Source organism: Brachycentrus maculatus, unplaced genomic scaffold (genome assembly GCF_059751285.1).
Source record: "Brachycentrus maculatus isolate JH-2025_06_01 unplaced genomic scaffold, ASM5975128v1 h1tg000114l, whole genome shotgun sequence".
NCBI classification, from domain to species: domain Eukaryota; kingdom Metazoa; phylum Arthropoda; class Insecta; order Trichoptera; family Brachycentridae; genus Brachycentrus; species Brachycentrus maculatus.
The window spans coordinates 309,314-325,144 of NW_028280867.1; the positions used below are offsets into that span (position 1 = coordinate 309,314).

At 30.8% G+C, this 15,831-nt stretch overlaps 1 protein-coding gene across 2 annotated transcripts in view; it reads right to left on the reverse strand.

The window, feature by feature from the left end:
- The window catches only part of LOC148309983 (scavenger receptor class B member 1-like), a 53,643-nt gene extending 38,115 nt beyond the window's left edge, over positions 1-15,528 (reverse strand). The window contains exons 1-2 of one of the 2 annotated variants that reach the window (XR_015837455.1): positions 15,142-15,528; positions 1,318-1,749 (exon numbers count right to left, since the gene is read on the reverse strand). Coding sequence is in view for 1 of the 2 variants with exons in the window: in XM_088259204.1 (XP_088115330.1) it covers positions 1,318-1,630 (313 nt within the window). In the remaining variant the exon portion in view is untranslated. The remainder of the gene's footprint in view (positions 1-1,317; positions 1,750-15,141) is intronic. The other variant, XM_088259204.1, reaches the window with a different exon arrangement.
- Positions 15,529-15,831: the final 303 nt, after the last annotated feature.

Below are 15,831 nucleotides of genomic sequence, written 5' to 3' on the forward strand. Positions count from 1 at the left end.
TACATAAGTATGTGCAAAGTTAAAACAGTAGTTAAAAATGACTAACTGCATTGGTGTTTATTTTGTTGCCAAGCAAAAGTGACTTAAATGGCCCTCCTGAACATTTTACGTTTTGGTAGTTGGTCACTTTCTCCTGTATATATATATATATATATATATATATATATATATATATATATATATATATATATATATATATATATATATATATATATATATATATATATATATAAATATATATATATATATTTTTTTTTCTTTTATTATTTTTTTTTAATTAAAAAGGAAATATTTCGGTTTTTATTATTTACAAAAATCCTTTAATTTCACAATATTTTGAGTGTGTTCAAATACTTGTTTACAAAATCTGGATTATCTCCAATTACAGGAGTTATTTACAGTTACATATAATTTTTCGACATCTCATTAAAGATGAAGAATAGAGCCGAGGATAATAGTACTCTCTTCGTGAGAGAGTACTATTATCCTCGGCTCTACCCGACCCATTTTCTCCAGGGCATACTTAGCAAAGAAATAAAAATGGTAAAAGGTCACAGGTAAAAATGGTCAATATGTTCTTGATTAAAATTGATTTTCAATAAAGAAATTCTTTATATAATTTTTTAACATCTCATCAAAGATGAAGAAGAATATGAAAGTCTGGGCATTTACGGAGCTGACGACCGTCATAGGCTGGTTTATGTGATCACTTTACACATGTGTAATATTCACCAATTCTACCCATTATTGACAACCACACTACTCAAATTCTTGGAAGTTCATATATACATAAACCAATTTTGAAACGTTGTTCTCGAATCACTAGAACTACACTAGAGACATCTATTGGTGAGATGAAAAGAAGCTTTTTATTGAGCAGAAACTCTTTTATTAGTATGTGAGGTCCGAATCCTGGATTATAATCACACACATGAGAAACGCCAGGAAACATCATTTTTATTTTTTTCATTTTAGCTCCTAATTTGACCAGATAATTTATTTACAAAATTTTGAGTGTGTCTGCAATACTTGTTCACAAATCTGGATTATCTCCAATTATAGGAGTATTTTTCATTTTTTTTGACATCTCATCAAAGATCTTTGATGTGATGTCAAAAATGTCTTTAATATGAAAAATAACTCCTGTAATTGGAGATAATCCAGATCTGTGAACAAGTATTGCAGACACACTCAAAATGTTGTGATGGAGGTTAGTTATAAAAATGCTTTAAGCTGTGTTAAGCCAAACTTGAGTTACGGCTAGATGCCTTTACACATTAGTGGTAGCCAAAAGAGTTTAAAAAAGTAAGTACTTACAACACGCAGACTGCTTTTTGGTCCTCCTATGATTCCAGCACAGCTTGGGTCCAAATTTGATCTTGGAGTACCCGACCAGCTTGCCTCCAGAACATGTGGTACAGCCACCGACAATGGTATCCTCTCTTATCAATATCCTTTCTCCTGGGATCACTTTTGCTGGCAAATCACCCATCGTTATATTGTTCAATAGTCCATTTGCTTCCTCGTTTATGTCCTTTTCATCCTTCGCCAACAGGTCCTTTAGGATCAGCTCACGGTTTGACAAATTCCTCTTGTCGCTGATTGCCATTTTGATAGAGTCTGGTTTCATTTAATGGTACAGAGACTTACTCTTTTTTGCAGCGTTTTTTGACCATACGCTGTCGAAATTTAAAGGGAAAATTTTTCTCGAACTCGAAGCGAGTTATGAAGATTCCAGTTTCAGAACACCTGTGAAAAAACAAAAATTATTTTAATTTTTGACATCTCATCAAAGCTGAAGGAGAATATGGAAGTCTGGGCATTTAAGGGGGTGACGAACGTCACAGGTTTGTTTAAGTAATCACTTTTCACACGTGTAACATTCACCAATTCTATCCACGATTAACAACCACACTACTCGAATTCAAATTCATTGAAGTTCTTTATTTACGATTCAATTTCGAAACATTGTACTTGAATCACTAGAATGTTCACTAGAGACATCTATTGATGAGATGAAGAAGCTTTTATATATGTACATAAAGGTATATATATATGTATAAATATATATGTATAAATATATATATGTTTATATATATATACATATATATATATATTTATAAAAAAAAAAAGCTTTTTCATCTATGTTGAGATATCTCTTCCTACAGGCATAACCATCGGCAGGTTGGTCCTGTGTTTAGGAATATGAAACAATCTATGCCGACGCTGTCTTAGGTAACTATCGGGAACATACAGACCGATGCTCCGGATAATTTCAGGATAATCCATCCTACCGCGCAACAACGGATAAAAATGCATCATTAAATACACATTCCTGTAAGTGTATGTATATTCGACTGTTGAAAAATTCCTACTTAATATGCCTTTGTATATTTCAACATACGAATCCAATAACAAATAATGTGTATGACATAAAATTGTAATTTAAAACGTCTTTGTTTGCACAAATGTTTTGTAAATTTATTATTTTAAAACAAGACATGTGTAAACGGTCGTCTTCAGTGGTACACAGTACAGTCAATTATATCAAGGTGATATTGAGATCTCAACAAAGATGAAGAAGAATATGGAAGTCTGAATATTTACGGGGCAACATTCACCATTCAACCCTTGACTGACAACTCGGCTGTCCAAATTTAAAACACAGTGAAGAAGAATTTGGAAGTCTGAATATTTACGGGGCAACATTCACCATTCAATTTAAAAACACATTAAGGGACAATTTTTTGTAGTAGTTTTTTTTGCATTTTTGGACTAAGTAGAGTCTACTTAGTCCATAAATGCAAAAAAAAACTAGTACAAAAAAATGTCCCTTACTGTGTTTTAAATTTGGACAGCCGAACTATACTTCAAGTTTTTGAAACCCCTAGAAGGGATTTTCAAAAATATCGTTTAAATGTGTACTTATGAGTTTTTATTTTTAAATTTAAATCGCCATGTCGTTAAAAGTCATATTATTTTTTGACATCTCATAATAAAAAAGCTTATTTCACTCACCATGGATGTCTCTAGTGAAATTCTAGTGTATTCAAGCACTTCGTTTCGAGCTTGAACAATATATGTATTAAGACGTTCCATGGATTTGAGTAGTGTGGTTTTCAATTATGGGTAGAATGGATGAATATCACGATGTGTGATTATCACGGTGTATGATAACACTGCGTTTATATGACGCAGTGCCCTATGCACCATTGGGGTGCGGATAAGGGTTTTATTATTATTGTAACATATGAAATTGAGTTTTATTATATTTATAAGAATTCAGAATCGAAACAGAGAACAACAAAAAAGAGAATATTTGTGGTTTCGGATAATGATAGAGGATCGACTCACGGCGCCCCTCTTTACTTTCTTCGGCGTACACTTTGGGAACCCCTGGCTTAATCTATATATCGCTCACTCCTTTCAAGAACGCCATAAATCAAAAATCGACAATTTTCAGTTGTGCGTGTATTCGGAATGCCCAGAAAATGTACTATATCCCAGCAAAAGCGGCATATTTTTAACTTAATATTTACCCGCTATAAGGCAGAAAGTGTTGTTTTTGCATTTTGAAGAAAAGGTATTGTTTAATTGTTTTTTTAAATATACTACATATATATTTTTCAAATGGAGAAAAAACCTTCAGGCTTTACCTGAAAAGATCTATTGCACAGTAAGAAGTTTAATAAGTGGCTTGATATTTATTTTTAATACATTGTATTGTATTTTTAAACTTTAAAAACGTTCTCCTGAAAAATCATGTTTTTTGATTTATGACGTTCTTGAAAGGAGTGAGCGATATGTTTATTAAAATAAACATATTATAAAATACCATGTTTTAAATGCCATTAATGCCGATGGAATGACACTTTATTTGAACAATGACTAAAATATAATATATAGTCAGTAGAAAATATCTGTTTATGCGGTAAATCGGTAGATCAGAGAACAGGTAAGCGTTGGCGAACGAGATTCACTTAAAATGGGATCGGTGTAATAAGAACGGGTCCTCCTGACCGGATCATTCGCGAGCGAGTTTGCGTATAGTGCGTGCTTGAGTCTGTCGAAACAAGTATCACGGTCATCCTATAACATTGACACTGTGTGCGGTGACCATGCGAGAACTATTAAATATACAGTAGAACCTCTCATAACGAGCGTAATATATCGCGCCAAAGAAATGTAATTTGCTGCCCGTAACCATTGAGAATTCCAGTCTCTAAGAACAGTGTCCGTCGATGGTTGCTTCTCGTTGGAAGGGACAAGGTAGAAAGTGAATTAATTAAAGTCCAGATGTAATTATTTTATTGTAAAACCTTTATACTGTAAATTGTTATTGTATGTAATTTCGTCCGCCTCCGTAGTGTAATAGTCAGCACGCTCGGCTACCGTTCTGGAGGTCCCGGGTTCGATTCCCAGGGGGGTCAAATAAAAATAAGTGATTTTTTCACTGTCATATTTATTCAATATAACCCTGGACTGGTACCTGAAGCGGAGGGCTGATCACCTTCCCTTCATGTGTAAACGATCAAGATAACACTGCGTTCATATGAAACAGTGCCCTATGCACCATTGGGGTGCGGATAAGGGTTTTATTATTTTATTATTATATGTAATGTATTTAATCTAATAATAAAATAAAAACAAATAATAATAAAAAATAAAAAAATGTACTTACATATAACTATTTCGGCTAAACACAGGCCATGCCTAAAGAGTCGTAATACATTTAGTAAAAAAAATGTACGTATGTATGACGTAAATAAATAAAATTAAATTTAAAAAAAAGTTCCAGAATCTTACTCGTTAAGCGAATCAGAATTTAGGTTCTGATTGACACTGACATTTATTGGTAGAAATGCATTTTATCTTCACCCACGACAGAGGGTTGATGTTTCCAACAGCGAACAAATAAATATGAAAGTATGACATTTCAATACAAAGATAAAATACAGGTTGGGAGTACAGTCGAACCTCTCATTACAAGCATAATGCGTTCCAGAATCTTACTCGTTAAGCGAACCAGAATTTAGGTTCTGATAGAGACTGACATTTATTAGTAGAACTGCATTTATCTACAAAGTGTTGATGGTTCCAAGAGTAAACAAATAAATATGTAAGTAGAACATTTCAATACAAAGATAAAATACAGGTTGAGAGTACAGTGGAACCTCTCATTACAAGCATAATGCGTTCCAGAATCTTACTCGTTAAGCAAACCTGAATTTAGGTTCTGATAGAGACTGACATTTATGGGTAGAACTTCATTTTATCTAAAAAGGGCTGATGGCTCCAAGAGTCAAAAAATAAATATGGATAAATAAATATAAAGCTTCTTTACATCTCACCAATAGATGTCTCTAGTGAAGTTCTAGTGATTTAAGAACAAGGTTTCTAAATTGGTTCATATATACAGAACTTAATATAAACCAAGAATTTGAGTAGTGTGGTTGTCAATAATGGGTAGAATTGGTGAATGTTACACGTGTGTAAAGTGATCACTTAAACCAGCCTATGACGGTCGTCAGCCCCGTAAATGCCCAGACTTCCATATTCTTCTTCATCATTGATGAGATGTCAAAAAATAATATGAAAATAACTCCTGTAATTGGAGATAATCCAGATTTTGTGAACAAGTATTTGGACACACAGAAAATGTTGTAAATAAATATGGAATTAGAACATTTCAATACATAGATAAAAGACAGGTTGAAAGTACAGTGGAAAGTACAGTACATAATTCGTTCCAGAATCTTACTCGTTATGGGAAACATTTTTTGTTTTAACCCAGCGCGATAGTCCTGGCTCACAAGTGAATGTCGTAAAACAGAGACTTGCATTTCTCTGTAACTCGCTATGCGAAATAAACGTTCGTTAAAGGACCCCCCTTTTAGTTTTTTTTTGCTCGACATGCGAATTACTCGTTATGAGAGATTCTACTGTATATACATTTAATAAAATACAATATAACAAATAATAAATAGATTAATGGACTTTGATCCTAAGTATTTGTTTTAAAACCGTCGTTTTTTTTATTATTTGTTTTTATATGAAATACGAAAGAGGTAGGTGCTTTACTTTTTTCCTGCTACGACAGTGAAATACGCATGTATATTTGTGTGATCACAGACCATCTAGATTCTAGACCAGTGGTTCTTAGCCCGTGTTCCGCGAGCTTGGTTGAAATTATGAAAACCAAAATGTAATGTTCTCACTCTACCACAATTTGATACCTCTAATAATGAGCCGCTTAGACTCACAGAAATAGTATGAAATTTGAACATTTGTGTGAATAATCTCATTTGTCCGCCTACGTAGTGTAATGGTCAGCACGCTCGGCTACCGTTCTGGAGGTGCCGGGTTCGATTCCCAAGGGGGGTAAAATAAATATAAGTGATTTTTTCACTGTCATATTTATTCAATATTACCCTGGACTGGTACCTGAAGTGGAGGGCTAATTACCTTTCCTTCATGTGTAAACGATCAAGATAACACTGCGTTTATATGACGCAGTGCCCTATGCACCATTGGGGTGCGGATAAGGGTTTTATTATTATTATTATTATGTGTGAATAATAAAAACACAAATATTTCTTTTCTCAAAAAAAATACTTCAATAATACATATTTCCGTAGACGGAAAAGTAAGCTTTATGTTATGTCGCTCACTCCTTTCAAGAACGTCGTAAATCAAAATACTTGATTTTTCAGGAGAACGTTTTTAAAGTTTAAAAATATAATATAATGTATTGAAAATAAATATCAAGCCACTTACTGAACTTTTTACTGTGCAACATATCTTATTAGGAAAAACCTTTTAACTAGGCCTTTTCTCCATTCGAAAAATATTTAGTATATTTAACAAAATAATTAAACAATACATTTTCTTCGAAATGCAAAAACAACACTTTCTGCCCTGTAGCGGGTAAATATTCAGTTAAAAATATGCCTCTTTTGCTGGGATATAGTACATTTTCTGGGCATTCTGAAAACATGCATAACTGAAAATTGGCGATTTTTGATTTATGACATTCTTGAAAGGAGTGAGCGATGTGTGTTTTGTTTATGTTCCCGGTCATCATTCGAAATCATGGTCACTCTTTTACCAGCTGTGCGACTGTGCGACTGTGCGACTGTGCATTGAGAATCGCTTTATAATGAGATGAAGACGATTTATAAAGACAGTCATTAATTATTCCTTCTTAATTAATTATTTCCAGTTTTAATAATACCTTGTCAACATTAGAACTACGCACGAAACAATTAGCTCCCAGAGCTAATACGTACACACACGCATAAACACACACGCACACACACACACACACACACACACACACACAGATACACACACACACACACACACACACACACACGCACACAGTGTGCATCTCAGTTGTGCGTCTTTTCGGAATGCCCAGAAAACGTACTATATCCCAGCAAAAGCGGCATATTTAAAACTTAATATTTACCCGCTACAGGGCAGAAAGTGATGTTTTTACATTTTGAAGAAAAGGTATTGTTTAGTTATTTTTTTAAATGTACTAAATATTATCAAATGGAGAAAAAACATGCAGGTTTTACCTAAAAAGATCTGTTGCACAGTAAAAAGTTCAATAAGTGGCTAGATATTGATTTTTAATACATTTTATTATATTTTTAAACTTTGATAACGATCTCATGAAAAATCAAGTTTTTTGAACATTTTTTTTTTCTTTTGTTTTTCTGAACATTTTTAATTTTTATTTTTGCCGACGGATGTTAGAGGTCAAAATGAAATATGGAACAAAGGCAAAATAAAGGAATGGGTAATTGACCAAGGGTTAATTCTATGAAAATTGTAAAAAAAATCATATTTAAAAAAAAAATCTCTCTGTTTTTTGTGTGTATATTAGGTTAAATACATTTTTAACCTCTAACATCCGTCGGCAACAAATTAAAAATGTTCGGAACGATATATTGCAGTGTTCGACTCCCATATTTATTGTTAATTCTTGGGACAACATTTTCCAAATACTTGTTCACAAAACCTGGATTATCAGGAGTTATTTTCATATTATTTTTTGACATCTCATTAAAGATGAAGAAGAATATGGAAGTCTGGGCATTTACGGGGCTGACGACCGTCATAGGCTGGTTTAAGTGATCACTTTACAAACGTGTAACATTCACCAATTCTAACCATTAATGACAACCAAATTATGACTCAAATTCTTGGAAGTTCTATATATATGAACCAATTTTGAAACCTTGTTCTTGAATCACTAGGACTTCACTAGAGACATCTATTGGTAAGACTTCCATATTCTTCTTCATCTTTTATAAGATGTCAAAAAATAATTCTTGGGACCATCAAACCTTGTGTGTTGTGTGTAAATCGTGTATCATGGTTGTGTACTAAAAAATTTCGATATTTTTGTCTATAAATAACGTAAACATGTACAACTGAAAATTGGCGATATTTGATATATGACGTTGTTGAAAGGAGCGAGCGATATACACACGCACACATGAACACTGCACCATCCGGGTCATGCTCTGCTACCAAAAGTGACGTTGGCGGGATGCTGAGGCATAAATGCCGATAGTCCAATGCTTAAACGTATGACCTACCGACAGACGATTATAGACAAACCGGAAACCTTGCCCGAAGGGCAGAGAGAAGAGTAAAAACATACAAGACGTGTGTAAGACCAATTATCACATACGGGATATAGACCAGAGCGGACACAGCGAGAGTCAAATCTCTGCTAAGAACTTCAGAAATGAGGGCATTGATTTGTATAACTGATAGAATACAGAGATAGGAACAATGGATAAAAATTTGAGACGTCTGAAACATTACTTTCTATCATTAGAATCCTAACTGTCCATTAAACCTCCTTCCTCTACCTCTTTCCCTAAACTCCCTTCTTCCTTAGCCCTTCTTAATATCGTCTTTTGTAATTTATGTTTATTTTCAAGTACTATCTACCCTCTGATTGCAAACAGCTATTTCGCTCACTTCTTTCAACAACGTCATAAATCAAAAAACTTGATTTTTCAGGAGATCGTTTTTAAAGTTTAAAAATATAATAAAATGTATTAAAAATAAATATCAATCCACTAATTGAACTTTTTACTGTGCAACAGATCTTTTTAGGTAAAACCTGAATGTTTTTTCTCCATTTGAAAAATATTAAGTATTATATATTTAAAAAAATAATTAAACAATACCTTTTCTTCAAAATGCACAAACGACACTTTCTGCCCAGTAGCGGACAAATATTAAGTTTAAAATATACCGCTTTTGCTGGGATATAGTACATTTTCTGGGCATTCCAAAAACATGCAAAACTGAAAATTGACGATTTTTGATAAATATGACGTTCTTGAAAGGAGTGAGCGATATATATGTATGCATAAAATGTACCTTCTCTAATAACTTTTAAGAAACGTCTGAGACATTACTTTCTATCATTAGCATCCTAACTGTCCATCAAACCTCCTCCCTCTAACTAACTAACTACCCTCCTACCTCCCTACCTCCCTCTACCTACTACCTCCCTCTACCTCCTACCTCCCTCTACCTCCTTCCTAACTTCCTTCCTCTACCTCCTTCCCTAAACTCCCTTTTTCCTTTGCCCTTCTTACTATCGTCTTTTGTAATTTATGTTTATTTTCAAGTACTATCTACCCTCTGATTGCAAACAGCTATATATGGTATCAAACGTTTTGACCAATATCACTAGTCTGTTTTTGGTCGGTTGGAAGATATTGATTTTAAGCAATGAGCCTGCCAATGTACTTCTTTTCTGTACATGAAGTTTAAAGAAATAAATAAATACTAAGTTTTACCTAGAAATTTCACACTGTGCTAATTTGTGAATCTTATCTTGTTTGAAATACTTTATTTTACGATGTATTATTTGGAATTCCTAAACACTAAACTAACTAACCATCACGCCGCTTCCGCAGGGATAGGCAGAGAGATTAGAACGCTATAACCAACTGTCTTTGCAAAAATCCATACTATGAATGTGTCGTCTACTTTCGAAACTTTTCGTCTACTTTTTTCTGTCCGCCTCCGTAGTGTAATGGTCAGCACGCTCGCCTACCGTTCTGGAGGTCCCGGGTTCGATTCCCAAGGGGGGAAAAATAAATATAAGTGATTTTTTCACTGTAATATTTATTCAATATTATTACCCTGAACTGGTACCTGAAGCGGAGGGCTGATCCCCTTTCCTTCATGTGTTAACGATCGAGATAACACTGCGTTTATATGACGCAGTGCCCTATGCACCATTGGGGTGCGGATAAGGGTTTTATTTTTATTATTTATTATACTTTCGAAATCCGCCAGATCCAATTTTATAAGATTTTAAAATAAATACTCAGTCGGAATGCTAATTGTGGGTGTTATTGTTTGAAATATTTATATAATTGAAAACCCTGCTGGAAAATACTTAAAAACAGTGTTGTTTTTCAATTCCGCCGTATATTTATGGAACTTGCCTTCTGACCCATATCGGCCAATCAGAGAGCGGGGATAGGTCAAAAATTAAAATGACGTCATTGTCGGTTTGTGTTTCGTGTATTTTTTTTATTAACTGAAAAATTTTCCAAAAAAATATCTGTTTCATAATATTTTATGATAAAGATAGAGATATGTTTTAAACATAAATGTTGCCGGAGAATTTTGCATTTTTTGTAAAATCGACTTACATGGATCTGGCGGATTTGGAAAGTAAGTGACTCAAATATAAAATAAGTGATCATGCCAAGTTTTCCTTATTCTTCCTCTACTTCTATTAAAAACTACATTCGCCTCGTGAATTTATTTTGCTATTCTTTCCTCGCGACGTGTAACAAGACACATGGAACGAAGGAGTGAAGAAAAGATAGTTCAACAAATTTAAGAGGCGAACGTGATCGGAAAAAAGAGCAGAGGAAGACCGAGGTAAACTTGACATGATCAGGTATGTCAAATACTTGAAAGCAGTTAGATTAGTAGTAGAAATAATCGGAGGGTATGTATGAGGAGATGCTTGAATGTTTTAATAAAAGCGATCAGTGTGGCATTCTATTTTCTTTGACTACCCCTGCGGGGAAGCGACGTGATAGTTAGTTTAGTTTTATAAACTTATATATATATATATATATATATATATATATATATATATATATATATATATATATATGTATGTATATTTATATTTATATATATATTTATTATATTTATATATATATATATATATATATATATATATATATATATATATATATATATATATATATATATATATATATATATATATATATATATATATATATATATATATATATATATATATATATATATATATATATAAATATATAAATATATATATATATTGGGTTGATGCAAAAGTAATGACCGTTTTTTATGATCCCAGGTAAAAAAAAAATTTTTCATAAATTATGAATAGAATCTTCTTTTTTTATGATTCCATTGTATAAAGGATGCTTTCCCTCTACTTTCTATTCAGTTTTGGCCTGGCCAGAGTACAGTAATAACCCCTTGTATTTTTTCAAAATGTCGTTCGATAAAGTGCATTTACGTATTGTTTACTTTATGAATTCCGTAAAGACAATACCGCGAGTGTGGCAACCAAAAACATTTGTGAAGTGTATGGAGCAGATGTCATCAAAGTTCGACAGGTACGAAGATGGTTTGCAAAATTCCGATCTGGAGATTTTTCACTCATTGATAATCCACGTACCGGGCGGCCATTGAAGTCTGATGACGATGAATTAAAAGTCATAATTGACACCAATCCACGTCTAACCATCAGGGAGATTGTGTCAATGATGGGAGTCAACCAAACAATCGCATTAAGACATTTGAAGCGTATGAAAATGGTTTCGCGGTACGACGTTTGGATACCTCATCAATTGTCGGCTGCCAATTTATTAGATCGTGTTTCAACGCGCGTTGCTTTGAGTGCGAGACAAAAACATGAACCTTTTTTGCATCGTTTGGTGACGGGAGATGAGAAATGGGTCGTGTACAACAACGTGACAAGAAAAAGACATTGGACAATACCTGGACAAGCCCCATTAACAACTTCGAAGGCCGAAATCTATAAAAAAAAGTTATACTTTGTGTTTGGTGGAATAAAAAGGGTATTGTGTATTTTGAACTCTTGGAACACGATCAAACAAGTACAGCAGAACGATATTGTCAGCAATTATCCAAATTGAACATGGTCCTTCAAAAGGATAGACCAGAATTGGTAAACAGAAAAGGGGCAGTGTTTCATCACGACAACGCGCGACCACATGTGGCTATGATGACCCAACACAAGCTAAATGAGTTAAATTGGGATGAGTATCCACTGTATTTTCCAGATCTTGTTTTTTCTGATTTTTATTTATTCCGATCACTGCGAAAAAAATTTAATGATGAAAAAATTATTCAATAGAGCAGGTAAAAACATCCCTTACTTCATTTTTCGCATTAAAATCCGCGGAATTTTATACTACTGGTATTAATAAGTTGATAGAAAGATGGAAGAAGGTTATAAGAACTGATGGAAATTATATAATTTATTAAATAAATAATACACAAGAAAATTTTAAAAAAATATATATATGTAAAAAACGGTCAAAACTTTTGCATCAACCCAATATATATTTATATATATATATATATATATATATATATATATATATATATATATATATATATATATATATATATATATATATATATATATATATATATATATATATATATATATATATATATATATATATATATATATATATATATATATATATATATATATATATATATATATATATAAATATATATATATATATATATATATATATATATATATATATATATATATATATATATATATCTATATATATATATATATACATATATATATATATATATATATATATATATATATATATATATATATATATATATATATATATATATATATATATATATATATATATATATATATATATATATATATATATATATATATATATATATATATATATATATATATATATATATATATATATATATATATATATATATATATATATATATATATATATATATATATATATATATATATATAAATATATATATATATATATATATATATATATATATATATATATATATAATATATATATATATATATATATATATATATATATATATATATATATATATATATATATATATATATATATATATATATATATATATATATATATATATATATATATATATATATATATATATATATATATATATATATATATAAATATATATATATATATATATATATATATATATATATATATATATATATATATATATATATATATATATATATGTATATAACTTTAGCATACCTACTCGTATAAGCATTTCAGCTCAACACAGACAATGCGTAAAGGGGCAAAATACATATAAATAAATACATTCATGTGTATTCAAGAATTAATTTAAATAAATACATATTTACATACGTTATAACGAGTAATAAATAAATAAAAATATATTTAAAAAAAAAACACCGGTAAATAAATTGTTACATTATTCATGAAAAAAAAACACTTGATATAATAATTTATGTAAATGAACTTTCCATAATTTTTATGTAATTTTTTATACTCAAAAATAAATAAATATTTACATACTTATGTTATATTTTATAAAGAGTAATAAATAAATACAAATATATTTAAAAAAAAAACACCGTTTGTGAAATTGTTACATTATTCATGAAAATAAAAACACATGATAAAATAATTTATGTAACCATAAAATGCGTACCATAAAATGTATGTAATTTTTTATATTAAATAATAAATATATATTCACATATCGCTCACTCCTTTCAAGAACGTCATAAATCAAAAATCGTCAATTTTCAGTTGTGCGTGTTTTCGGAATGCCCAGAAAATGTACTATATCCCAGCAAAAGAGGCATATTTTTAACTTAATATTTACACGCTACAGGGCAGAAAGTATTGTTTTTGCATTTTGAAGAAAAGGTATTGTTTAATTATTTTTTTAAATATACTTGACATTTTTCAAATGAAGAAAAAACATTCAGGTTTAACCTTAAAAAGATCTGTTGCACAGTAAAAAGTTCAATAAGTGGCTTGATATTTATTTTTAATACATTGTATTATATTCTTAAACTTTAAAAACGTTCTCCTGAAAAATCAAGTTTTCTGATTTATGACGTTCTTGAAAGGAGTGGGCGATATGTTATATTTTATAAAGAGTAATAAATAAATATAATATATTTAAAAAAAAAAACACCGTTTATGAAATTGTTACATTACTCGTGAAAAAAAAACACTTGATAAAATAATTTATGTAACCATAAAATGCGTACCATAAAATGTATGTAATTTTTTATATTAAATAATAAATATATATTCACATATCGCTCACTCCTTTCAAGAATGTCATAAATCAAAAAACTTGATTTTTCAGGAGAACGTTTTTAAAGTTTAAAAATATAACACAATGTACTAAAAGTAAATATCAAGCCACTTATTGAACTTTTTACTGTGCAACAGATCTTTTAAGTTAAACCTTTATAGGTTTTCCTCCATTTGAAAAATATTTTGTATATTTAAAATAATAATTAAACAATACCTTTTCTTCAAAATGCAAAAATTTAATTTTCTGCCCTGTAGCGAGTAAATATAAAGTTAAAAATATGACTCTTTTCCTGGGATATAGTACATTTTCTGGGCATTCCGAAAACATGCACAGCTCAAAATTGTCGATTTTTTATTTATGACGTTCTTGAAAGGAGTGAGCGATATGTTCTATTTTATAAAGAGTAATAAATGAATAAAAAAATATTTTAAAAAACTGCTGGTAAAGAATTTTGTTACATTATGAATGAAAATAAAAATTCAATAAAGACATATTTTTAATTAAAATATAACTTTGTTTAAAAATCACTATAAATATTTTATAGTGATTTTAAACCGGTAGACATTATAATTAAGTTGTATTAAAACATTATTTTAAAACAAAGTTACATTTTAATTATAAAATGGAAAATCACAAATTTAGTGCTACAAATATAAATTATACAATAATATGTCTAAATAAACTTACCATAAAAAATATGTTAACTTTGATTTCCGAATATATTTACGATATATATAAAGTCTATCTCTTGTTAACCTTTTCTCGAGATAATATTACACAATCAAAACATGTCCGATATTTCAAATTATCACAAAAACGTGGTTAAAAACGATACAATTTATGAAATAATCTAATGTAATTTAGTATTGTCCACATGTCCGTCGTATTGTCACGCGAAAACTAGATCTTAGTTATGCCGGCGAACGAAAATTCTCAGGTCATGCTTGCGGCGGTGTGTTCGTCAATGTTTCGACAACAGCTCGCGACAAGTGACGCAAGTAGACTGCCACTGATAACCGACTGATAGACGAACGATGCGACAACTACCGCCGACAGCGAAATGACTCGGAATGTGCCGAATGATCCGATTCGTTGAGTTATGATTGATACATTTTAGAGACGTCATCAATGAGTGATAGCGTTCTGTAAAGCCAGTGATCAGTCTACATTTTTCTTATTATTTTTTGACATCTCATCAAAGATGAAGAAGAATATGGAGGTCTGGGCATAAAAGAGTTTCTGCTCATTTTGATAGAGTCTGGTTTCATTTAATGGTGCAGAGACTTACTCTCTTTATGCAGCGTTTTTTGACCATACGCTGTCGAAATTTATAACGAAGATTTTTCTCGAACTCGAAGCGAGTTATGAAGATTCCAG